The sequence below is a fragment of the Eretmochelys imbricata genome, chromosome 2 (genome assembly GCF_965152235.1).
Source record: "Eretmochelys imbricata isolate rEreImb1 chromosome 2, rEreImb1.hap1, whole genome shotgun sequence".
Classification (NCBI taxonomy): Eukaryota; Metazoa; Chordata; order Testudines; family Cheloniidae; genus Eretmochelys; species Eretmochelys imbricata.
In genome coordinates, this window is record NC_135573.1 from 153,387,126 (window position 1) to 153,414,906 (window position 27,781).

The window sequence follows — 27,781 nt, forward strand, 5'->3', positions numbered from 1 at the left end:
ACCAGAATAAGTGTGTCCAAACAGAGGGTTATTCTGATAAAACTATATCATAGATGTATTGTACATAGTTACAATCTAACTGGTAAAACTTTCCTGTGCGGACAAGGCCTGTAAAGAGTTCTGGACTACTATAGGTCACAAACAGAGTACAAAGGGAGAATGGTATGGAAAATCAAACAGAGCATGTGTCTGCATCATATAGTACAATATATTATTTTGTATAGCTTCATTAACACAAATGATCACAAATGCTATTTAGCGTTAAAGACATAAATAGTGAGAAATAATATGAGTAGCCATGGGAGAACATTTTTTTTCAGCGGATATTTAATATATGAAAACGCTAAAATGTTTGGACACAAGAAGATTATTCCAGCTGGTGGTAGCTGCAGCAGAGAGAGCTCATGAGCCTGCAGTGCAGAGAATGTGTTATGGCACGGAAAGGCAGCCAGTGTGAGATGAGCAGGTAGAGAGCAGGAAGGATTGAACCTGAGAGACAAGGTCTTTTAAGATTAAGCAAGTTAGTAAGAGAAGAGAATGGATTTGATTTGTATCACAGGGAAGCCAGGGAAGCTATTTCAGGATGGAAATGCTGTGGTCATGTCTCTTTCTGTGGATAAGGAAGCAAAGCTATAGCCTGGAAAACTGGGACATAAAGACCTCAGAAGACAGTTTGAAGACAAGACAAGACAAGGTAAGACAAAGAGACATTGACGAGTATGTATACAACATTTATATACAGTATCTAATGCAGTAGCTTCTGGAAGCCTTGGATTGTTTCAAAACATACCATTAAAGAACAAATAATACCACACAACAGTAACTACATCTAGATAATGCTATTATGCCCTTACATTCTTGAGAACCTATTAACAGGATTTGTTCTTAATTGTTTAAGAGTAGCTCACACATGCTGACCTTTAGTACATACCCACACACTTTAGAACCCTCAGCAACCTTCCTTCTATCCAGCCAATTTGATAAAACGATAGAGAAGGTACATGTGATCTAACTACACACAAACCTGACTGAACAGACTGGAAAGAGAGAAATATCTAAGGGCTGTGGTTTCAGGATTTTTTTAAATAATTTTGACATTTTATAAATTTTAATCTCAATAGTTATGCTGTACTGATGATTCTCTTTGTCTCCTAAAGGAGCCATTTTATCAAACACTTGTTTGTTTGTTTCAATACTTACACCGGAACACAGTTTCTCCATTGAAATACCACTGATGTTACTGAAGTTTTCCACAAAATTCTTGGGGGCAGTAAAGACTCGAAGCACCTTTTCATCTGCTCCAGAAACAAACTGAAATCGGCCAGTCATTGCTAGACAATGCATGTCATATCCATGTACTTGAGGCCTTGCAATTTCATGCCAAGTTACCTAAATAAAAAGCAACCACAGTTGTCAAATTATCAGTTGTCTAAATTCAACAACAGATAGCTTAATTTGAAGATGGTAATTTAAGTTATTTCAAATACTGCTTTAAGGTTAAGTTAATCTTCTGCTGATACTCTTTAAAAGAAACACACTTATCAGTTCACCATGCAAGGGCTAAAATACTTAAGATTACTATTCTTCAGCTGAACAACTCTCTCAAACCCAGACCATTAGGGCCCCAATCCTGCAAAAACTCATGCACAAGCTTAACTTCACTATTGTGAGTAGGACTACTCACGGTAGTAAAGTTGCAGGGTCAGGCCTAGGTTAGTTAGGAGGGGTGAGAGGAGGATCATGTGTTACATTATCCCTCTCAAAGCATTAAGCTTTGAAAAAAGATTCAAGACAATGGGGAAAAAAGTTTAATTTAGGTAAGCATACATAAACTTAAGGTGAATTAGCTATACAGTAGAACCTCAGAGTTATAAACACTTCGGCAATGGAGATTATTCGTAACTCTGAAACATTCCTAAATCTGAACAAAACACTATAGATGTTCTTTCAAAAGTTTACAACTGAACATTGACTTAATACAGCTTTGAACCTTTATTATGCAGAAGAAAAATGCTGCTTTTAATCATCTTAATTTAAATAAAACAAGCATAGAAACAATTTCCTTACCTTGTCCAAACCTTTTTTTATATACTTTCCATTTATATTTTTAGTAGTTTATGTTTAACACACTACTGTACTGTATCTGCTTTTTTTTCCCCCCTTGGGTCTCTGCTGCTGCCTGATTGTGTACTTCTGGTTCCAAATGAGGTGTGAGGTTGACCGGTCAATTCGTAACTGGTGTTCATAACTGTGAGGTTCTGCTTTATGTAATATTTAACAGGATATAGTTTATTTGTGCTGTTTATCTTTGTACCTCACTTTTTAAAAATTTACCCTTATTTAATTTAAAAAAGGGAAAGAGTACCTCAAACAGGTTGTGACACACATCTCCTTGGCAAAGGATCCCCTGTTCTTTGCAAACAACTCTGACCTCAGACCTGACAAACTCACTACACCAAACAAATTGAGAAGTCAAAAATACCCCATGTTTGGCTTGAACAACAACAAGTTACTAACCTTTCATTACTGCTGTTTTTCGACACACGTTGTACATGTGCATTCTGCTCTTGGTTTGCATGCATAGAGACCGGAAATGTTTCCCTCAGCCAACTCTGAGCCCCTCTCAGTTCTTTCTTTCCGGAAACTCTGATGTAGAAGAGTAGGAAGGTGGCTTGTGGAATGGACATGTGCACCACATCTTGAGAAACAACAGATATGGAAGTTTAGTGTTTCTTTGTTCTTCAAGTGATTGCACATGTGCATTCCACTCTTGGCAACTCCCAAGCAGTAAAACAGGTGGAGGGATCAGAGTTCACATACACACTGACTGTAGCACAGTTCGACCAAATTTGGCATCAACTCTAGAATAATAGGTGATGGCATAATAGGAGGAGAAAGTGTGCACTCATGACCAGGTTGCTGCTTCACAAATGTCCGGTACAGGGATCTGAGCTAGTAATTCCATTGAGGACGCATGCAATCTTGTGGAGTGAGCAGTCAGCTTGTCAGGTAGTCTGCCAGGTCATAACAAGCATGGATAAAAGAAGTTATCCAAAATAAAATTCTCTGTGAAAAGACTGGATGACCTTTCATTCTATCCACTATAGCCAAGAACAGTTGGGTGGACAGCTGAAATGGTTTGGTCCCACCTACGTAGAATGTCAGTGCTTGTCTAACAAGTATAACCGTTGCTAAAGAGAATGTTGCTAAAGGCTCAAATGGTGGTCTCGTAAGTTTAGTCAAAACCAAGTTCAAGTCCTAAGGGGGAACTGGCTCCCTTATTGGAGGGTAAGATCTTTCCAGACCTTTAAGGAATCTACTTGTCATGTCATTAGAAAAAACAGAACAGTTATCCACACAAGGATGGAAAGCTGATATTGCTGTGTAAGGAGGTTTGGGTGTCTCTCCCCTTCTGACAGGGTGAGAGGCCACACCCCCTCCCCACTTCTCAAGCAGGCACGGCTCACAGCTAGTGAGTCCACCTGGTGATTAGTCCAATTAGCAGTTAGTCCTTCTTCCAAATCCCTCAGTCAGGGCAGTGAGCACTTAGCAGACCTGGCCGACAATCAGCCCAGGCCTTAATTAGTCTTTCCGCCCCAGCCCCTCAATCAGGGCAGTTCACAGTTTATACCTCAGGCTGAGTCCGTGCCATACAGCCGAGCAGTTCAGGGTGGGGAATTAGCTCCCAGCTGGGAGTGACAGCACCTGGTGACCTAGCTCTGGTGGGCACCAGACCAATTCAGGCCTCCTGACCTATTAGTGGGGAGGTGGCCCCCCTTCACAGGTGGGGTGCCCGGGGTAGGGGGACACAGGCCCTCCCACTCCACTGTGTCCCAGCCCAGCACCCTATTAGTGGTGGGGTATTGCGCCACTAGGTCAGTGAGGATCTGCCCGCAACACGCTGGCCAGTTCACAGTAACTCCACAGCTGAACCCTATTCGGCATCCCTGGGCTTCTTCCTGCCCTCCCCAGTTTGGGGTACCTGGGTTCCAGGATCATCCTCGGTCTCCCCCAGGTAAACAGCCAATGGCAGTCCCGGCAGTTTGTCGGCGTTGCTGGTCTCTGGCAATTCAGGTAACTCCTCTGGACATGGTAAATCTGGCACTTCTTCCACCGCCCCGGCTGGTGTATCTCATAGTTAACAGGCCCAACTTGGCGAAGGACTTCATAGGGGCCTTGCCACCAGGCTAATAGCTTGGACTCCTCTGCGGGGAGTAATACCAGGACCCGATCCCCAGGTTCGAAGGTTCAGTCTCAGGCTCCTCAGTTGTAGGCTTGGGCTTGGGCTCCCTGGGCAGCCTGCAGGTTCTCCTTGGCTAGGTTACTGACCCGTCTCAGATTCTCATGCAATAGAATCACGTATTTCAGGAGTCCCTGGGTTGGCAAGGGGCTCTGTTCCCAGGTCTCCCTCATGAGGTCCAGCAGCCCCTGCGGCTGGTGTCCATACAGTAACTCGAACGGGGAGAACTGCGTGGAAGCTTGTGGTACCTCTCGAATTGCCAATAGCAATGGTGGAAGGAGTTGGTCCCATTGACGCAACTCTTCCGGGGGAAATTTTCACATCATCCCCTTTAGCGTTTAATTGAATCGTTCCATGAGGCCATTGGTTTGAGGATGGTAAATTGAGGTTTGCAACTTCCGGATCCCTAACAGGAAACAAACTTCACGGACCAGCCAAGAAGTGAAGTTCGTTCCCTGATCAGTTAGTGTTTACTTTGGTAAGCCTACCTGAGCAAAGATTTTCAGAAGTTCTGCCACGATAATCCAGGCAGTGATGGACCTCATGGGGATGGCCTCGGGGAAGCAAGTGGCATAGTCTATGACGACTAGGATGTACCGAAATCCTGCACTGCTCCTTGCGAGGGGCCCAATTAGATCCACAGCAATCCTTTCAGAAGGGGTCCCCACCACCGGCATGGGCACCAGGGGTGCTTTCGGGACTCTGGATGACGCAGCCTGCTGGCACTCAGGGCAGGATGCATGAAGTTCTTGGCATCCTGGTGTACTCCAGGCCAGTAAAATCTGAGTAGTATTTGAGCCAGGGTTTTCTCTTGGCCCAGATGGCCTACAGCGGGGATATCATGGGCCATCCTCAACACAGTCTGGCGGTGACAGTGTGGTACCACCAATTGGGAGCAGGGTTCACGAGTATGAGGGTCCTGGTAAACCCGGTAGAGACACTCGCCCTTAAGTTCAAACCGGGGCCACTGAGTCGCACGCTGAGGGTCTATAGTGACACCGTCGACACATGCCACCTAGTCATAGGTCCAGCTTAAGGTGAGGTCCTCTTTCTGGTCTCGACAGAAGTCCCCCTATGCCCCAGAGGGGTCCCTTGCCCTCGGGTGCCACTCAGGGTTCATCTGAAGGGTTGGTCGGCCCTTCCTCTGGGTCCCCCAGGGGGTTGCCCTTCCTCGTCATCCTTGAGCAGGTCTCCCTCCAACCCCAGCTTCTCCGGCCCAGTCTGGAGGGATGCTGTCTGCAGGACCTGGCTGAACTCCAGCCAATCTCTCCCGAGGATGACGGGATAGGGGAGGTTCGGTGCAACTTCGACTGTCATTTGTCGGGTTACTCCCTCAATTGTGAGGATGAGTTGAGCACTGGGGTACACCTTCACATCCCCGTGTACACAGCGGACTGATCAGCTGGGAAGAGGCTTTCCCGCACCATCGTTAGGCTGCACCCCGAATCCAGAAGGGCCTCCACCTGCCTTCCCCCCAGGCTAGCTGGGACGATCACTTTAAGGCTGGAATATTGGCAGGCCCGGGCATCCCTGGCATCGACCTCGCCAAAAGAACAGTCCATGACGGGACACTGCCTCTGGAGGTGCCGTAACTGGCCACACCTGAAGCAGGGGCCAATCGCAGCGGGATCCAGTCAGTCCTCCGACTTCAGCAGATGATCTGGGCTCTCTATCGGAGAAGTCCTTCACCCGCTGTCGTGGCTCATCAGAGGGCTGGGGGGCCTTGGAGCCAAACCCAAGGTGCCTCCACCACGTTGGCTGTTTTTGCGGCCTGGGGCAGGCGAGGTATCGCCAGAGACCCAGAGTTCTTTCCCCCATTCAGAAGGGGGGTCCGCCCCAGGCCCAGTGGACCAGGGTTCACCGGGGTCTCAACCACTAAGAAGTCCTCCATGAGCCCAACTGCAGCCTTCGGGGGGAGGCTGGTGCCACAGGACCCACGCCCTCCCTCAGGGCAGGAGAATGTGGGTAAATGGTTTCACTATCACCTGTTCAGCCAGTTCGAGGGTCGTGTGTCACTCCGGTTGGAGTCAGCACCAGCAGGCATCCTTAAGCTCCTAGGCAACAACGCAGGGTCATGCCCCCAGCGGATAAGTCTTCCCCCGAAATTTACGCCAAAAGATTTTGGGTGTTACATCCAGAGTGTCCAAGATTGCAGTCTTCTCTGCCTGGTAGTCTCGGGCCTCCTCATTAGGAAGGCCATGGTAGGAGGCCTGGGCAGCCCCCATCAAATATGGGGCTAGGAGCGTGGCCCATTGTTCTGGCACAGTTGGTACTAGGACAGGGTCAGTATCGTGTGCTGCTGCAGAGGTGGAAGAAGCTCCTTCTGGCTCCAGACTCCACGGCACCTTCCCAGATGCCAGAGTCAATGGTTCCATCTTCTGCAGAGGAGTGCTTAGACTTGGACCACACTCTCGTCTTAAGCCCTTGCCTAGCAGACATGGGTGCCTGGGACCTTCCTCTTTTGGCTGTCTGCTTCTTATGCCTCTTTTAGGCATTGAGGATGGTGAATGGTGCTGAGACTCAGGCACAGAATGAGGTGCAATCCTTACTGATGCCAATGCACTCAACGTCAAGTCCACTAACCTGGTTCAGATTGAGGTCTTAAGGCAGCCTCCATGAGTAAAAACTTTAGCCTGGCTTCATGATCTTTCTTTATGAGAGGCTTAAAGTGCCTGAAAATTTGGCAAGGCTCCCCAGTATGAGACTCCCTGAGGAACTTTAAGCAACTTGAGTGCAAGTTGCTCATGGGCATAGCTTTATTGCAGGAAACACAGGACCTGAAGCCTGGTGAGAGAGACATCCCTTGGCACCGGGAATCGACCAAAATCTTCAGGTGGAGTAAACACCTAACTAACTACAATAAACTCTAATAACCTTAATTAAAGTAAACTATTTACAATAAAACACAAGCAAACACAGTCCACTGGGAGTATTTGCAAAAGGACGAAGGGCAGTTCCAGCAACCATCACAGGCAGTGAGGAGGAGCTGAGGGAGCTTTGGGTCGGCTGGGCCTTTTACACCAGCTCCAGCAGCGGGCACTAGAGCTGTCCCCAACAGGTACCACTGAGGGAAACATTTCCGGCAACTGTGCACAGGACGTGTCATAAATATAAAGGGAAGGGTAACAACCTTCCTGTATACAGTACTATAAAATCCCTCCTGGCCAGAGGCACAAAATCCTTTTACCTGTGAAGGGTTAAGAAGCTCAGGTAACCTGACCAGCACCTGACCAAAAGGACCAACAAAAGGACAAGATACTTTCAAATCTGGGGGGGCGGAGAGGGAGAAGCGGGGAGGGGGACGGTTTTGGTCTGTCTGTTCTGTGTGCTTGCCGGACACAGATCAAGGAAGCAAGCAATCCAACTCCACTAGAATTAGTAAGTACTAGCAAGGGAATGCGTTACCTTATTTCTGTTTTGGCTTGTGATTTTCTCAGTGCTGAGAGGAAGGTGTATTCCTGGTTTTCTTTTTGTAACTTTAAAGTTTGTCCCAGAGGGAAATCCTCTGTGTTTTGGAATCTGATTGCCCTGTAAGATTATCTTCCATTCTAATTTTACAGAGGTGCTTCTTTTACCCTTTTTCTTTATAATAAAGTTCTGTTTCTTTTAGAATCTGATAGGGGTTTTTTTCAGTGTCCTAAAAAAACCCAAGGTTGGTCTGTGTTCATCTTGTTTATTCTCAAGCCGCCCCAGGAAAGGGGCTGCGGGGGCTTGTGGGGATATTAGGGGGGAGTAGGAACTCCAAGTGGTCCTTTCCCTGCGTTTGTCTAAATCACTTGGTGGTGGCAGCGTTACCTAATCCAAGGTACAAGGGAGAGACCTCACCTGGAATACTGTGTGCAGTTCTGGTCTCCCACGTTTAAGAAGGATGAATTCAAACTGGAACAGGTACAGAGAAGGGCTACTAGGATGATCTGAGGAATGGAAAACTTGTCTTATGAAAGGAGACTCAAGGAGCTTGGCTTGTTTAGCCTAACTAAAAGAAGGTTGAGGGGAGATATGATTGCTCTCTATAAATATATCAGAGGGATAAATACCGGAGAGGGAAAGAAATTATTTAAGCTCAGTACCAGTGTGGACACAAGAACAAATGGATATAAACTGGCCACCAGGAAGTTTAGACTTGAAATTAGACGAAGGTTTCTAACCATCAGAGGAGTGAAGTTTTGGAATAACCTTCCAAGGGAAGCAGTGGGGGCAAAAGATCTATCTGGCTTTAAAATTAAACTCAGTAAGTTTATGGAGGACATGGTATGATGGGATAACATGGTTTTGGTAATTAAATATTCATGGTAAATAGGACCAATGGCCTGTGATGGGATATTAGATGGGGTGGGATCTGAGTTACCCAGGAAAGAATTTTCTGTAGTATCTGGCTGGTGAATCTTGCCCACATGCTCAGGGTTTAGCTGATGGCCATATTTGGGGTTGGGAAGGAATTTTCCTCCAGGGCAGATTGGAAGAGGCCCTGGAGGTTTTTCGCCTTCCTCTGTAGCATGAGGCAGGGGTCACTTGCTGGAGGATTCTCTGCTCCTTGAAGTCTTTAAACCACGATTTGAGGACTTCAATAGCTCAGACATAGGTGAGAGGTTTTTTGCAGGAGTGGGTGGGTGAAGTTCTGTGGCCTGCGTTGTGCAGGAGGTCAGACTAGATGATCATAATGGTCTCTTCTGACCTTAGTATCTATGAATTTGTGCCTTGAGGAGTTTTTAACTTAAGCTGGTAGAAATAAGCTTAGGGGGTCTCTCATGCAGGTCCCCACGTCTGTACCCTAGAGTTCAGAGTGGGGAGGGAACCCTGACAGGGCACATACACACCAAGAGTGGAATGTGCACGTGCAATCACTGGAAGAACAATTTGATTTCAAGTTTTAATTTTTTAAAATAAAATTGAAGGAAATTTCAAAACAAAGTCATTTCAAATAAAAAAATCAAAATATTTCTTTTTCAAAAATGGCAAAACAAAATGTATTCTTTGTTAAACAAAAACAAAACAAAAAACCACCACAATTGTTGTTTTGCCCCAACATGGAACATTTTGGCAAAACAAACCTAAGTTTTCAAAATATTTTATTGGTGCTGAATCTACATTTTTCACTGGAAAAAGTTTCAGCTGAAAAAGGTTGCCTCGCTCTAGGTAGTATGCACCCAACAAACCTCCCTTCCATTTTTTTCCTGTGTTTCAGCCTCTGAAAAGGAGTCTAGGTGTCATTATTTACAGAATGTGTTACAAGTCCTATTTTTCCCCTCTTCTGTCTACATCACAATGTTTTCATTGTAGGTTTATTTTTATCTTAAATTGACAATACTTTGTATTAAGTGGCATGTAATGGTGTATGTTCAGACTGATGCTCATTATTGCTCACTTGAAAACCATGCACATTTTGAAATAAAGAAAGATGAAGAGGAGGTCAGCTGAGGCAATAAAAGAACATCAATAGCATAATCTACCATTTTAGCAAAATTTCTTTTTTTCAGTAGTTAGACCCTATGTATATGTTGGGGGGGGGGGATTTCAAAACCCTGGGGTTGACAGAAATGTTTTCATTAAAAACATTTTTTTAATTGAAAATTCTCTTGCACAATACTGTAATACTTGGAGTGCAAATGCAAATACTGCAAGTGCAAGAGAAATAGAAAGTGACAGTGAAAACTTACTAGACTTAAATGAAACTGACTAGTCCAGTTTTATTGGTCACATGAAATAAAAGGCAAAAAAGTACACTGATAATACAAATATTGAAAAGTACGCTAGATTTTGAAAGAGTATTTCAATTTAAATAATTTGTTTAACATAATAAAGGAATTTTTTTCTTAAAATGAAAAAAAAAGTTTTTTAACCAAATTCCCTTTCATAGAAGTCATTTGTTCCAAAGCTTTCATCCTTTGCCACTGCACATATCTGACACCTTACTTTGCAGAACATATAGTGTTCTTTGGGTTAATGACTACCAGGATCCTATTTTTATTATTTGTTACTAATAATATTATGGTAACGCCCAGAAGTCACAATCAGGATGAGGCTCTTATCTAGACGCTATACAAACATATACAAAGACATGGTACTTATCCTGAAGAGCTTACAAGGTGGGAAAAATCTGCATAAGTTTCATGTATCCTAAGAGTTTTCCATTACAAACAAATGGGAAGTTTGAAAGAGCTTGCTAAATCCCAAGATCTCTTTTCAGTGAAAACAGATAGTTTTTTGAACTCTTACAAAAAGAGGATATGACATAAAAAGTTATATTTAAGTCCTTCCCCACTCCTTACTAACTTATCTTTTCATTTGTTTTCCTCTACACTATTCTGTACTAATTTTGCAATGATTTGTTCAATAATTTCTTCCAAAAAATAGAGTGCAAGTCTGGATGTCAAATTATAACTGATGATTAATTTTGTATTGCATTCACAGGTCAGAAGATAAATAAAAGTAAACAGAGATTATTGAAAAGGTGACCAAGGATCTTACTGAAATGGAGGATTAAAGAGTTAATAAAACAGAGGTTCATAGTAAAAGCAACTAACAGCTGTGATTAAAAAACATTTGGATGCCAATTTTTCCGTGGACATCTGAAGAATACCAGTTTTATTTTTTGCATTTTGCTCAACTGTTAATTCACCAACAGATGTCACTATCCTATACATTACATATCCTATACTAATATTTAAGCAGCTTTAGAGCCTCTATATTAAAAATACAGTAAAATATACTTGTGGCTTTAAATTCTTGAGGTATAATTTATTTACTATATAAAGTATACATAGTGCTATACTATAGTTTGTATAGTAAATAAATGATACCTCAATAAATTAAAGCCACAAGTACCCTTAATACGTTCCCGACAGATAGTTTTTTGAAGATTGTCAACTTACAGTACATCTACTATACATACCATACCTGGTATCTAAATTTAGTCCACATTATACCATTTCCTGAGAAGAAACAGCTATTCCTTAATTTTATGCTATTAACATGTTGACAATTAACATACAAAAAATTAGGAAGTTCAAAGCTGAAGCTCCCTCAGCAATCTTAACTCAGTCTCATAACACATAAGTAGTACTTCGTATTACTTTTTATTTAAACACTACAGTGTTTTTTTGGCATAGCTATATCAGCCAGAGGTGTCGGAAAAAACCCCACACAGTCTCTAGTCAATGTAGCAGTGTCAACAAACCCGCCAGTGTAAACACAGCTATGCTGATAGAAGACTGCTTCTGTTGGCATACACTGTGTCTACACTAGGGGATTCTGCCGGCATAGATATATCGGCAAAGCATTTGCAGTGTAGATCAGGCCTAAGCCTAATAGGTATTACTGAATAATTGCACATGTAGAAAACGCCTAACTCAATCCACGCTAGGGGCTAAACCAGTATAGATATTTTGGTAAAATAATCATATACCCCTCACCAAAATAGTTATATCAGTACAAAAACTGTATGTAGAACAGGCCTGAGAAAAGAGAGGAGAACTATCATTATGAAGAACTATTCCAACAATGACCAAAGTGGCGGAGACATGAAGGACTAAACAGAGGAGTGCAAAGTGAGGTTACAGGGAAGCATGATTGATTTAATTTTCCTGAAGGAGGTGGGGGAGTTTGGGAAACATTGGTTGAAGCTATTGAAGATGGGACTATAGTAGTATAAACAATAACAAAGATACTACATGGTATGTGAGTTAAAATTGCAAGAATTGTATTAGCCTGCTTTTCTTCTTTTTTCCCTTTTTTGAGAGAGAGATCATAAGAGTGCTCTCAATGTCAAACACAGGTATATTTCAATTCCTCCACAAAACAATTCCTTAATCAGAGTAACAACACAAACCTTTTTCATTTCCAAGTCATTGTCCAGTATTAACACTACCCAATTGGACAGTACACATCCTCTCTATTTTAAGGCCAGGTCTACCCTAAAAAATTAGGTTAATCCAGCTACCTTGTTTAGGAGTGTGAAAAAGCCACACCCCTGAGTGATGTAATTAAGCGAACCTAACCCTCCCCCTCTCTCCCGCACAGACAGTGCTAGGTTGATGGAAGAATTCTTCTGTCGACCGAGCTGCCAACACTCGGGGAAAGTAGATGAACTATAGCAATGGGAGAAACCCTTCCATCGCTGTAGTGAGTGTCCACACTAAAGTGACAGCTGCAGCATCGTTTCTAGTAAAGACAGCCTCAGAAAAGCCAGAAGTTTGTCATTTTAGAATATCTGCTTGTCAGTGCAGCAGTAGAAAACCTCCAAAAACAAACAAAAAACACACAAAGGAGAGAGGTGTTTGTGTGGCTTGAGAAGGAAGCAGATGCCTAATTGAACATGACACTAGCTCCATTATATCTTTAAAAAAAAAGGTTAGGGACCTCATTATTTTTCATCCACCTGGATATGCCTATTCCATCATATCCAAGGCAAAAAGTCTACAAAAGAACTGATGGGTCTAGTGGATCAGCAGCAATTTAAGAAAACAATGAGGAAGATAAGGATCTTGTAAGAAAGCTAAAGTGATTTCTTTGCATCAGCCTTCACCATAGGATGTTGGGCAGATACCTTACCCGGACCTCCCCTCCTCACAAACTTAATTAGGTACTCTCATATCAGAAACTGAGGAGTCAACAAAAGAGGTGCTGGAACAAAACTGGTAATTTAAGAACAAGTCACCAAAACCAAGAATTCTGATGTAATTTACAAGCGATGCTACACAAATAACAAAATAAATAAAAAACCTGGAGGAAATCCAGTGAGAAGATTATTAGGTTTTAGTTTTCAAATACCTGTTAGTTTTTGAAGAGTTGGAAATATTATTATTTATAATTGATATTACAGTAGCACCTACAGACCCCAAATCAGGGATCAGGGCACCATAAAAGCCTGTAGCAAATACTGCCAGAATTCCTCTCTCTTACAATATTTTTGGATTTCAGTTTCTTGTCCTTACAAACACTGAAAACAGGAAATGTTGAAGGACAAAATTAAAAATGTAAACACAATGGGTCCCAGTTTAGCATAGCTTAAGCAATAAGCATTGTTCAGGCTGGCTCTAATCTTGCACCAAACTGCTTTATCCGTCCTGAGTTCTAACATCCCTTTGCAAAAACTTCCAAAGACTTACCTCTGTCTGGTGTTTTCTTTTCCATGGAGCAAAAAGTCTAGTAGTTTGATCAGAACCAACAGTGATAATAAATTCGCCTTCTGGATCCCACTTTACATCTTGTACACTGTTAAAATGTCCTGAAATCACAACTTCTGGAGTCCATTCTTTCTATTAAAAAACCAGAAACCATAAAATTACACATATGAATGAGAGAACATGCATAAAAAGGAGCAATAGATATATTTCTGTGTACCTTTTTACATAAAAAATATATAGAACTGAATGCAGAAGTCCTCTACCAGACCTGACTGTGAGGAAGACAAAAACAGGATACCTGAAAAAGCAAAAGGTTAGATCAAGGTGAAGTGCCAGAGCATGGGCTGAAGAGGCTCAAGTCCTGGTGGGAGCTGCTCAGTGATTCTTGACTATCAGCAGACGTGAACATTCAGAGGCGGCAGTTGGAACACAGCCCAGACCCAAATGGAAGTTAGCTCATGCCCCAAGCCACTATCATTGCCCTTAGGGCATGTCTACACTTACCGGTAGATCAGCACTGCTGCAATCGATGCAGCGAGTGTCAATTTAGCAGGTCTAGTGAAGACATGCTAAATCGATGGGAGAGTACTCTCTCATCGATTTGTGTACCCCACCTCCCAGAGAAGCATAAGGGAAGTGCACCTCCTGTCGACACAGCGCAGCATAGCCACTGTGGTAAATGGATCTAACTACGTTGACTTCACTTACGTTATTCACATAACTGAAGTTGCGTAAGTTAGATCAATTTACCGCAGTAGTGTAGACCAGCCCTTAGAAACAGAAAGGCTAAAAGTTTGAGGAGCCCAACATGCCTTATTCTCAAGGTCCAGAACTGAGAATCCTGCAGAATGATATCTTTAGACAAAGAATGGTTCTGTCATTTAAAGTAAGTTAAACGGCACTCGGTCCACATACATTTATCATGATTTTTCTACCCAACAGTAAAAACAATAAAATGGTTTTACCTTGTTAGCTGGAGTCTGTCTCCAAAGATGCAGCGCTCCATGGAAAGCATGAGCAAGAATCATTGAACCATCTGGGCTAAACTGACAGTCAAAAAATCCAAGCGTGTTACCACCCACTTCTCCTACACGGACCTGAATGAACAATTGAAAGTGAAATATTTATTGCTCAGTAACTAGTCTTTCATTAGTTGTAATCCTACTCCAAGATCAGCCACATAGCACAATCTATATCTTGCATGCAAAGAACACATTAAAAGAGCATTATTCCTCCTGGGGGAATTCTGTGACACTGCATATGCAGAATTCACAGATTTCTTTGCTTTCCCGCAGAAAAATGACTTTCTGATGGTGAGGCAAAGGGAAGCCGCACGAGTGATCACGTGCCCTTCCCCAGTAGTGTGGGCGTGTGGTTTCAGGCACCTAGAGCAGTCAGTGCAGAGGTAAATCACTGGGGGGAGAGGGTGTCTGGGGATGCCCCGGCTGGTGCCCAACCCCCATGCATCTGAAGTCCTCCCATACCCAAACCACCTGCCATCAAGCCTCACCCTCCCCCCGACCCAGAACACTCCCATCAAGCCCCCTGCACCCACCCCTCCCCAGCCCCAGCCGGTGGCTCCTACCCTGCGCCGGGCTCAGCTGCTAGTGCTGGCTGGGTTGGGAGTGGGGGAGGAGCACCGTTCCTCTACACAGGGTGGCTGGGGCTGGGTCAGACCCACTGCCAGAAACCTTCCCCAGCGCTGCATCCCCCCATTCCTGCCCCCATTGCTCCTCAGCTAGGGGGGAGGGGTCATTATATGGGGAGCTGCTCCCATCTGCCCAACTCCCATGCATCCTGACGCCCTCATATCCAGACCCCCTTTACCGAGCCCCACCCCCTGCACCCAAACCACCCCCACTGAGCCACCTGCACTTGGACCCCCAACCCAACAAGCCCCACCCCCTTTGCACTTGGACCACCCCAATGAGCTCCCCACACTCAGACCCCCACCCCACTGAGCCCCAACCAGCTACACATGGACCCCCACCCCACATTGCCCCACTCCCACAGAACCCAGACCCCTCTGCTGAGCCCCGACACCCAGACCTCCCCTGCCAAGCCCCATTCCTCCACACGTAGGCCACCCCCCTGCTGAGCCCTAACTACCTTCACCTGGACCCCACTGCAGAGTCCCATTGCCCCTGCACCCAGATGCCCTCCAACAAGCCCCTGTGTATCCGGATCCCACCTGGACCCAGATCCCCACCAGAGCCACCTGCACCCAGATTGCCCCACACAGAACCCTCTCACCCAACGCCTGGATCTCCCAACACTGAACCCTCCACACTTTGATCCTGCTGGATTGAGCCTGCTGCCCACATTTGGTGCACCTAGCAGGGAGTGGCAGGGACCCAGAGTGTTTCCGGAGCAGGCTTAGCCCTTGCACTGTGTCGGGGTCACGTGCAGCCTCTCCACCAAGTCCACATCCGGCTTGGGGGGGGGAGGGGGGCTGCAGGGTGATCTCCCACCTCCGTGGAGCCAGTCACCTGTGCTTCCCACTGCCACATTTATTTATTAACAAATAAAATTTGCAGAATTTTAATATACCATATGCAGAATTTTGTTTTTTGGCACAGCATTCCCTCAGGAGTATATTATGGTTGCAAAATCAAGGACACAAAAGTTAAGAGGTGTCAAAATAAAGGGCGCTCATGAAATTTTTATGTGGCCTCCTTGCATACATATATCAGGGATCTTTCTCCAAATCAGTAAGTCTGTGGTAGAGCCAGGTATAGAACCCAGCTCTCCTGCTCAGTCCAGCTCTTTAAACACAAGAGAACTTCTTGTAATTTTCTTCCTCATTCACTATCCATCTTTGAACTGAATGAGAAATGGGACTTGTAGAACAAATCGTGTGTGATCAAAGACTATTGTATTATATACATGTAAGGGGACTGTATTAAGGTTGCACGGTAAAACTTAATTTTGGTATTTTCTAGCTTTTAAATTCTTGTCTTTGCAACTTTAGGCCATTTAATGTAGGTTTGTGAGTCTAATTTCCTAGGTTTAGTTAGAAGGAAAGAAAACAAATTCCGTCATATGAAACCCTACGTGGGTCATTTGTAGGGTATGAAAAAATAAAAACATATGTTCATTTAAAAATTTCAAATTTTCTAAGTTTTTTCATGTCTAAGTGTTCAAAAGGACCCATTTTTAATTTTTTGTGAAAATTTTCAATGTCAAAAATTTTTCATGAAAATTTTTATTTTTGATAAAAGGCTATTTTTAAATGAAAAATCTTTTTGTCCAAAATTTTCACCAGCTCTTATTAAGACCTTTAAATCCACAGCACAGACCTCTCGCTCATGAACTCAAGGAGTAACTGATGGCAATAGAAGCCTGTTATCCTCTTCCAATTAGCCACATACTTCGCCAGTGGTTTACACAATTATTTGCTAGATAGCAATGGAATGTTGGGAGGTAGGATTCGTAGGTTCTGTGTTTGGCTGTAAAAGGGATTGTGGACCAGTGGATATAGACAGCATAGCCAGATACACAGCTATGACACGCTCATGCTGAAAAGCAGTGTGGTTGTGGATTAGACTTTCCTCTACCATATTAAAGAAAGGATTCTATTCCCAACTCTGCCTGAAGTGATTTGGTGCAGCCTCCCCATTACCCACATTAAAATGGGGAAGGGCAAGAGTGGAAATAATACTTACCTGGCATCTTTGGCGTATGAGTGCAGAGAATTATTAAACACCAATAACTGAAAGAGCAGAAACTAGATCTCCTCCATTTGGGCTTCCAGCCCTGCTCTTTTTTTCCTAGGCCAAAAGAGTTGCTGTGGCTTATATCTAACATATGGAGCTCAAGATCTGTGTGCTTAGAGAACATATTCAATGCAAACGGAATGTTCGGAGATTTAGCAGTAAACCCCTAGCAAGTTCTGTTGAATACAGTAGAACCTCAGAGTTACGAACACCAGAGTTACAAACTGACCACACCTCATTTGGAACCGCCAGTATGCATTCAGGCAGTAGCAGAGACAAAAAAAGCAAATACAGTACAGTACTGTGTTAAACGTAAACTATTAAAAAAAACAAAGGGAAAGCAGCACTTTTCGTCTGCATAGGAAAGTTTCAAAGCTGTATTAAGTCAATGGCTAGGTATAAACTTCTGAAAGACCAACCATACCATTTTGTTCAGAGCTACGAACATTTCAGAGTTACGGACAACCTCCATTCCCGAGGTGTTCAAAACTCTGAGTTTCTACTGTATATGCAACTAATGGATTTTCAGAGACATTATTTGGCCAGATGTGTGTGGATTTTCATGGTGAGAGCAAAAGGAATTTCTCTGACCTGATTAGCATCACCAAGCCAATTTCAAATTCCTACTCCCAAGCACTATATAACTCTTCAAAGAAATAATATTTAACATTAAGAACACAACCTATTTTCTAAAAACTCATTCTCAAAAATGGTTGAAACTTTTTGCTGATATCTATACCTATATCCAATAATTGACCTTAAGCAAAGACGAAGCATAGAAAATTTCAGCCCAAACACGTAAAGTCTGTCAAAGTTATAAGTAACTGAAAACAGGGACTTAGAAAGTGTAAAGGAACCCTAAATATAGGTATTGCAACCATATCTACCTATATTAAAACATCATTACAAATAACTGTAGTGGTATGCACTACTTATAAAGAAACTTATTGTGGCTTGCCACACGTTGCAAATAAGTAAGGAAATACATAAAGCAGAAAAATTAAAACTATTACATCACAAAGTATACTTTGTTCTTTCTGAGAAATGTAGTTTTATTTATGTCATAGAGTATATCAGCTGAGTGAACAAAGGAGAGAGTGTTTTAACAGTGTATGTAAAAACACCAAAGAATTCACTTTGCAATCAAGACCAGTTTTTGCAAATTTCAGCCCCAAAAGTGGAAAATTAGAATGTTATTCACAACACAGTAACTGTGTTTAAAATGACAACCTTAACCAAGGATAACACTAGCACTTCAGCTATAACTCAGTTTTGTCAGGTACTACATCTTTTGTTCAGCTGTTGCCCTTAAACTACACAACTGTTTCTGCATCATCTTTTCTATATTTTGCATATGATTCTTATTCCACTGACCAGACATATAACTTAGGAAACATTTTCAAAGCAATATATTCTACTTGAAATTTGTCACAATAAATTAAAAAAACAAAACACAAAAAAACTAAAGTCACAGAGAAACTCAAGACAAACCCAATATATGTTAGGTTACACAGGTATGCTTAGAAAAACTGACCCTTACCTGTTCTAACCATACCCCAGATTCTTCATCTGGAGCCCACAGAATCATAGTTTTGTCCATTGATGCAGACAGTAGTCTCATTGGTTGTTGTATTATGCCATCTACAGTACAAAAAAGAAATTATTCTGCTACTACAAATCAGAATGCTCTTTAACAGAATATGGCAATACTGAAACCTAAATATGGTGAAAATTCAACTGCTATATTACAAAACTTGTGCTGTAAACAATGAATAAACACCAGCCTTAACAAGATCAGGTCCTTGATGAATGCAATCTCTGATAAGGGTATGTTAAAATATTGCTCCAAATATTTGTTTGTACCAGGGCTATGCTAAAGGAAAGTATAAGAATAAACAATTTATACTGTTTCTTTCACATTAGGATTTTCAAAGTTCTGATTTAGAGGAAACAAAAGCTAGCACACACTAAAGACCCCAAGGTTATGAATCACAATTCCAAACTCTTTATTTGTAAAGGTAGTCTATTCTGTTGGATATATATCATTAGATTATTATTGCTCGAAAGTGGGGAAAAAATTCTATGCTATTCATTGTTCTACAAACTGAAGAATTAACTGTTCTATCACGTATTCAGAAGAAATAGTTTATTCCTTTATTTTTTAAATCCCTGATTCTATGGTGGGCTGGGGATAGAGAACTGCAGAAGCAGTAAAGAAGAAGAATGTTTTCGATTAACTTTGACTGATTAGATATTAATGCATAGTTTTAAATAATTTATATCCGAAAAACAGACAAATTCAAGGGATTTCTCTGAAGACTTCTACTAATACATGTAAGGTTGAAATAAAGAAATTTCAGAATGCCAATATTTTATTGGCGTACCATTTTTCTATATTAAGAAAAACAAGGAAGGGCATTTGAGTTAATATTGATCTTCTGGAGAGATTATTAAAAACAAATCTTCATCTTTAAAATTTATTTTTAGTTTGTGTTGAACAAACAGAGGTGAAATACCACAAGCTGTGTAAATCACAAATCAAACAAAACCAGTACTACATGTAAAACATTCATATGCTATATTCATATAGTCTTTTATCAAGGCAACATCGATAAAAGACAAAGCATCAGACGGTGTACAACAGCAAATGAAACAGGAACACCATACAGCAGGACCTTTTGATACATGCAAAAATGTTCTGATTGCAAAATTACAGAGAATATTCGAATAGCCTCTCTGTGGAAACCCTTGCCCACAAAAAGGTATCTAACGTATTGTAGCACCATGTTTATACATTATCTGGTAAGCTATGTACTTTATGTACTTTCTTCCTACCTTTCAAAAAAGAAGGCTGCCAGTGAACTGCAAATACCCAATTTTCATGACCAGCTAACACGGACTCCAGAATAACTGCATATGTTGTCTCAGTATCTACCATAGAACAGAGGGAATGAGACCGCTTATTCTTCAATGGCATTTTGATAAGAACAAAGATCTTTCACATTTTCACAAATACAGAGACAGCTGCTATAGTGATACAATTCTATGAGAAGCCTTAAAAACAAGCAAAGTGAACTGCAGTATGGTACCCTGCACTGCTGGGTGGCTCACACCCAATGTGGGCACTGCAATGCACAGGCCAATCCTATTGCCCTCTCTGGAAATGGTACCAAAATTAAAGGTAATTTGTAGCCTTACTCTACTCTCCATGATGTTGGAAATTAGCAAATTAAGGCTGCCCTGCATAAACTGAAATACTCATAACTACAGAATAGTCAGTCTACCTCACTGCAATGCACTTAATTATAAAAATATTTCTGACCTCAAACCATACCTCAAGTCTTATACAAGGTCGTGTGTGGGGTATTTATAACAGTTTGTGTAATATATTATATTTTAATATGATCTTTAAGTACTATATTTAAAGAGAAGAAGAGACTTTGAAATAATATCTTAATAATTAAAAAAGAATAATTTGGCCTCTGAGACTTGAGATTCTCTGAACTACTATATATATTTTAGAAATTTCTATAGAAAATGACTTAGCATCCTATGTAAAGGAAATCATAACGAACCTCTCTCCAGCACAGGGGCAGATCTCTGGGATTTTTTCAAATGTTTTTATACTTCTCCCCTTATAAACCTCTGTATAAGAAGACTAATGAATTTTGGCTATAATCTCCATAAACATGATGTTTCCAATGCTTGTAAGTCTAACTCCTACAAAATGTTAAGTATGTGCAAACATGTGTATACCATAATTCACTCTCTCTTTTGTTATATGAAGAGGTCTGTATGAGTTAGTTAGGACTAGTTAGGAAGTAGGACTGAGTAGACTTGTAGTCTCTAAAGTTTTGCTTTGTTTTTTTTTAGTGCAGTTACGTAACCAAAAAAAAAAAAAAATCTACATTTGTAAGTTGCACTTTCTGGATAAAGAAATTGCACTTCACTACTTGTGTGAGGTGAACTGAAAACTGTTTCTTTTATCATTTTCACAGTGCAAATATTTGTAATAAAAATAAATATAAAAAGTGAGCAGCGTACACTTTGTATTCTGTGTTGTAACTGAAATCAATATATTTGAAAATGTAGAAAAATATCCAAAAATATTTAATAAATTTCAATTGGTATTCTATTGTTTAACCGTGTGATGAAAACTGTGATTAATTTTTTAAATAGCAATTAATTTTGTTGAGTTAATCATGTGAGTTAACTGCGATTAATCGACAGCCCTATTACAAAGTAAAAGATAATCAAATTTTTCACTCAAACATGTACTGTAGTGAAATCTCTTTACCGTGAAAGCACAACTTATAAATGTAGATAAGTGAAAACAGGTGTTTGCATGGCACTGTTGTAGCTGGCATTGGAAGGTATTTACATGCCAGATATGCTAAACATTTGTATGCCCTTTCATGCCTCAACTTGTAGATTGCACTACCTTTTTAATCTTTTTTACAGTGCAAATATTTGTAATACAAATTAATAATTACGGCTGTCAATTAATCACAGTTAACGCATGCGATTAACTCAAAACAGATTAACTTTTTTTTTTTTTTTTTTAAAGGAGTGTGAATTGCACACCAGGGTGCCGTGCTCATTGGGCCCTTCTGCATGCCTCGAGGGCCAGGGTGCCCCTTCTCCCGCCACAGTGCTCCACTGCTGCTCTTGTCTCCCCTCCCACCCACGGACCCATCCCTGGCCAAGCTACTCTGGACCGGGAGCCTGCCTCCTGTCTGTTGTGCAGAGCTGGGGAGCTGATGTTGGGGTGTCCCCTTCCCCCGCTCCCATGTACCTTGTCGTCACTGAGCTGGGGTTGGGGAACAGGGGAAGCCTGTCTGCTGCTGGCTCAGGAGTGAGTGTTGCTGACAGCAGTTGCTGCTGCCTGGAAAAGTGTACAAGCTCCTGAGTGCTCTGCTTAAAGAGAGAGTGCTCCCCACACACACAGTTCCCCCCCCCCACACAACACCAAACATATTTAAATAAATGGTATTCCATTATTATTTAACAGTTCTATTAAAACTGCAATTAATCGTGATTATTTTTAATGTAGTAATTAATCACGATTTTTTTAATAGTTTGACGGCCCTAAAATTAGGACATTTCCCACTTTCGTTACACACACTAACAAGAAGGGCTTGAAAAGCAAAGCCAGTTACTTTCCACCTCTTCTACGTACTTTCTTTCAATAAATATTTAACAGCTACATTTTCCACATTATGGTTAGCAGTAGATTGATTACCTTTCTATTTAAGCAACATGGTTGATCATTTATGGGAGCATACAAGGGAACTTATACAGTTTCCTGACATTTAATGCCACATTTATTGCTTATCTTTGTTCCACCTTTAGATAAAGGCATCAGAGTAGAAAAAGCAGAGACAGGTGTGTAAACCATCTTAAAGTCAAAAGGGGACGTGTTCCCCTCTGCTGTCAGTACAGAGGGTAGCCTAAGTGAGGTGCATGGGCCTCATGCTAGAGCCCTGTTTCTCAAACTTCTGAAAGCTGAGGCCCACTACAGGAAGCAAAGCCAAATGACTCCCCTCCTATGTAACCTCACCATGTCTAGGTGAAGACCTATACACCTTAATTTATACAGCTTGTGTGCGCCCCCTCTCCCTATGCACATATAGCTCAGTACTTCTCAAAGTGCATGTTCATAATATATTACTCTTCCTTTCTGTCATGCTTTGTTAAGCCGTAAAATAATTAACAACGTTGACATTTAAGGAATCATCACTGGCATATGAGTTAGCATCTACTGAAAATAACAGGGCAGCACACACATCAGAACTCTATTCAGGATCTCTGGACACTCAAGATGAGATCACTTCTCAGTGCAGTGGTTACATTCACATTATGTTTTGGAGATTATATTTATAACTTTTTTTTAAAATCAGGTAACGTTGATTTCACCATACACAAAATGACAAAATATTGACATCAATAATAACTGAAATTGAAATAGGCAAAGTAAGAAAAATTATCTTGAGAACTAAAGGATATTTAATTGTACAATTTATTTTTCAATAGTTATAACACTTTAACTTTTTGAATTTTAATGTCTACTGTTAAATGACTATTGTCTGACACCCCCCGCACCCCATAATTTCCCATGACTGAAAATGTAAATAAATAAAAATTTTAAAAATGCTTAAAAATCTTTGATATTATCCAGTGAAATACTAGTAAAAAAAGACCAAATTTGGTCAAGTCTAAGAGCCACAGACTTTTTTTTTTTTTTTTTTTTTTTTTAAAATGAAAGCACAGACTCTGGAAAACAGTTGAGAGTTCTGTCCACATCCCCTTGGCTACTCTTTGCCATGAGGAACAATCCATACTTTGGGAAACACTGCACCAGGGAAAGCAAGCTACCCTACAGCTTCCTCTCCATGAGGTACCTTTCTTTGACCTCTCTGAGGCTGCTCTGTAAGAGCTGAGCTCCACACAGCTCAGCTGTATATATGGTTGAATAAAAAGTCTGAGAAATAACTGTTAAGTGCAGAACAGGAGGAACAACAGCAATGCTACCATTGGTGTGGGAGATCCTAGAGATCACAAGCAGGCCAAAACCTGCAAGGGGGGTGGGGGGGAGGTCGGTCTCCATTATTCCTGTGGATCTCAGCTAACCACGAGGATAAATGGTATCACCTCCCAGCAAGTCCCTTTGGGAGGCAGAACTAGAGACAAAGCAGAATTATACAGATGAACAGGGGCCCACAGAAAGCCACATATCTGTAGAAGCTGTGGTTCTTTTCTGCGATACTGTAAGTGTGAAGAATAGCTTCTGATCTCACATGATTAAGGTTAAGATTTTGTCAGGGTTATTTTTAGTAAAAGTCACAGACAGGTTGCAGGCAATAAACACAAATTCACGGAAGCTCGTTACTTGTCTGGAGTGTTCTGCATTTTCAGTTTTTATTTGTTTAAAAAAATGAAAATCAGGTTAAAAATAAACTTGAAAAACAGAGGGGAAAAAAGAAAAAAAGGAAAAAATCTTTGTAATATACACATTTCACTACAGTATAATTGAAACTTTTTTAATGTCCAAAGATATATTTGGTCTCTCTCAGAGCTAATAGTTTTTCCAGAAATCCTGGTTTGCGTACGCACACATAATTTTCTTCAAAGTATCCTCACTCATGTTGAGCCTCTTGCTGTCTTGGAGGTAGGCCAACTTTGAAAATATGTACTCTGCATCAATAGATCCAAGGGGTACGTTCAAAGCTTGCCATATCACTTTGTTGAAGTTGGTAAGTGTGTTTTGATAACTGTTCCAAAAAGGCGGCATATCCAGTTTCGCATTATCAGTGTGAGGAAAGTTCAAGAAGTAAATTCCTCTTTCAGATTTGAAATTTCTTCTTTAGTGGCAAACGGTCGAAATGCTCTGGCATAATGGTCATAGTCTGCTGCAAAATTCACCTTGAGGAAGGGGTGCAACACCTGGATCACATTCCTAAAAGAATCTTCAGCACCAACACTTCGGGTTCAGATTACGGGTCATTTCTCACCTAGCACTGTGTTGAAGGTTTTTTGGCTCTCTCATGTTCCAGAGTGGGAAGGATTTCCAGAAACAGTTGGGTTTTCTCGCCGTATGTTTCTCCTGCAGCTTTTGTGCGCAGTTCAGCTGAGATTTTGGTTGTCAGGATCCAGTAAATGTCAGTACTGGCAAACATGTTGACAGTAGTCAGAGAAAACTCCAGTGTTTCCTGTGGATCATGCAATGATTCCAAGTTTTCAACAACAAACGTTACCTTGGTGCGCAGAATCTGGTGGTCATTCTGGAGTCAGAGTTTCTGCTTTATAAACCAACAAACTGAGGGTGATCTTGGAGACACATTAGCAAAGTCCACACGTTATTTACATGACAGGCAGCAAAATACAAGCTCTTCCATTGATGTGGCACAACAGGGGTAGGTAACTGGCAGCTCGCACTGCACTTGTCTCGCAACATGTAAAACAAAGCCATCAAGTTGTTCGTATGCTTGAAAACGGCCCTAAACTCAAAGATGAAAGATTTGACATCTTTCATTTTTTTTGTAGCAGTAGATACTGATAGTGAAACACTGATCAGATGAGCAGAACAGGTAATACATAGCAGCTCCAGTTTCTGATGGAGTTAAATTTCCCAGGCAAACTCAGCCATGTAGAAAGCAGAATCTGTGTTAGTTATAGCTACATTCCCCAAGTTAGTTGGTACATCTCAAATGTGTCAGTTATTGCGGCATCAACAAACTGGCTGTCAGCAGAGGGAATGAATGTCACATCAACACAAAACAATGCAGGTTTATACGCTTTGAAATCAAAAAGAAAAACAGAAGAACAAGAATCAGATGGTCCAAAGCATTAGGAGACTTGTCAAAAGTCAGACTAAGTGCCACATTTCCATCAGTTTAGATATTAAAGCATTGTCATTTTCTTTCAGTTACTTATGAGTGAGGTTGTCTGCATTAGGAAGGGTTTGGCTGCTGGACAGTATTGTTGCACAAAGTCACCAACAGGCCCCTTTGCAATTAATAGAGAACACAGAGACACAAAGAGCACACACAAATTCATTGACACAATTGTGCTGTGTCCTCTCTTTCATTAAAGCCCAGTGAAAGCGCCTGATATTGACTGTTCATCCCAAAGTTCGCTTTCTTCTTTAAGCTTCTTGTGTCGCTTACTTTCAACGTGTTCCTTTGTTCTGTCAGCATGAGCACTAACCTCAATGCTGCAGTACTCGCAGCACAATGCATCCTCTTCACTCCCATCTTTAGTTTTCTTGAAAATTTTTAAGCACTGATTTTCTTGTTGGTATTCAGGCATAGATCTGCATCTTCCCTCCACGTTTACCTTTTTACCTTATCTATCTGTAAGCCCCAACAAGCTTACCTAGGTTCCTGGGGCTCAGCATGCTGGTAGTTCAGAGAGATACACACTGCCCCTGGTAGGAAGAGGGAGCCAAGGGCAGACTCAATCTGCTAAGCAACCCAGAAGGAGAGAGGAGAGACATTATGTAGAACAACAGAGGGCCTCGTTGGTTTGGGGAAGGATTGCAGGCATTCCTGCTCAGAGGAACGGGAAGAGTCAAACAATTGACAAGAGGAAGCCTGGGAAGAAGAGCTAGCCTGTCAATAGTGAGATACTCTCCCCTGGGAGCCCTGGAGAGGGGAGAAGAAATTTTGGGGGTAGTCTGGAGCCACCTATAGAAAGGACAGGACTGGCTGTGTGGCGATCCATCCAATCCTGTAAGGCGTTTGGCACTAAAGAGGTAACTGGGTGGACATATATCTTTATGGAGAATTGATTGTTTAAATTCAGCACCACACTAAACAGACACAAAGAAATAGGCAGGCAGCATCTCTTTGTGAGCCAATCATAGTGCAATATTAACAGTTTGATCTTCCGACCTCCACCGTGTGTGCGTTTTGTGTTTTACACTGAGGAACTGCTTCAATCTCAGAGCTGCAGGACACAACAATCGCGTAAAGTTTTAATGTTTAACAAAAATAAGTCCCCGAAAAAGTACTCAGTGGATTGATAAGTGGGTGTAAATCTGTAAAAACTGAACTCCTTTAATAAAAAAACCTGGTAACTTATCAGTGAAAAATCAGTAAAAAGTGAAAACACAGAAGGCTACCTGTCTGTGACTTTTACAAAAAACGATGGGGGGGGGGGAGGGGACACACTCCCTCCACACAAGGCAGCTCGGAGCTGCAGGGCCAGTGGCTGGGAGCTGTGGCTGAGAGCTGCCTTGCATGACCTCTGTGACATTATTTCATCTTTACATATAACAGCCTGTTAAATTATCCAAAAAATATTGAAGTAATAAATACATACAATTCTCTCTTTTCACCTTTAAAGGCACATGTGTAATTAAATCTTATTAATAGGAAAGACTTATTAATCTTATTAATTTAAAAAAACCTTTAAGACGCACATTTGTCTGATAACTGGAGAGAAACTGTGTAACCAACAGTTTACTACAGGTGGAACAAATACATGCCTTAAAACCATAGGCTACGGTTCGAATATTTACAGTTTAACAGAAGGCCTCTATTGAGATTCTTTTGCTGATGTACTATTTCTGCAATAAACCAGACACTGTACATAGTCAATGCTTCTAAAACACAAACACATTTACTATATTTTTTGCTGCTGAGGAGCAAGCGTTATTGTAACTGAATTTGTCTTAAATTCCTCTAGCATAGGAATAAAATTATAACAGACAGAATTCCTATTATCCCTACTGAAAGCAATAACCACTACACTGGCTGGAAGAAGGAATAGCTACAGAGAGAGCATTTCAGTTGTTACTCACTTTTATTTTTCATAGTAAAAATGTTCTCCTTCAGCCTTATAGAGTCATCATCTTTGACTTCCACAGATGGTGTTGATTTTGCCTGCACTTTCCAGATTCTTATCAGACAATCTTGCGCACAGCTTGCTAAGAAAAGATCCCCACCTGTTTAAAAAAATAACACACAGTAAAAATAAAAATGTTAAGTCACATACCTTTTCGTTCTGACTTATCAAGGTTAACTTATTTCATTCTTATCACCCTTCATCACACCATACATATTTTATTTTTCTCTCTGCAAACAGTATTATGAACACGATTGTTCCCTCTATTCCAGTGTCAACTCATTCTAACATTTTAACACAACCAAGCAAATTAGAACACACTAATGGGTCCTGCCTCACTTACATGGTAACAG

At 41.4% G+C, this 27,781-nt stretch overlaps 1 protein-coding gene across 2 annotated transcripts in view; it reads right to left on the minus strand.

The window, feature by feature from the left end:
- Positions 1-27,781, minus strand: part of ELP2 (elongator acetyltransferase complex subunit 2) — a 117,679-nt gene that overhangs the window by 38,856 nt on the left and 51,042 nt on the right. For both annotated transcript variants that reach the window (XR_013345239.1, XM_077810843.1), the window contains exons 8-13: positions 27,385-27,528; positions 19,917-20,012; positions 18,622-18,722; positions 14,331-14,462; positions 13,348-13,497; positions 1,201-1,389 (exon numbers count right to left, since the gene is read on the minus strand). Coding sequence is in view for 1 of the 2 variants with exons in the window: in XM_077810843.1 (XP_077666969.1) it covers positions 1,201-1,389; positions 13,348-13,497; positions 14,331-14,462; positions 18,622-18,722; positions 19,917-20,012; positions 27,385-27,528 (812 nt within the window). In the remaining variant the exon portion in view is untranslated. The remainder of the gene's footprint in view (positions 1-1,200; positions 1,390-13,347; positions 13,498-14,330; positions 14,463-18,621; positions 18,723-19,916; positions 20,013-27,384; positions 27,529-27,781) is intronic.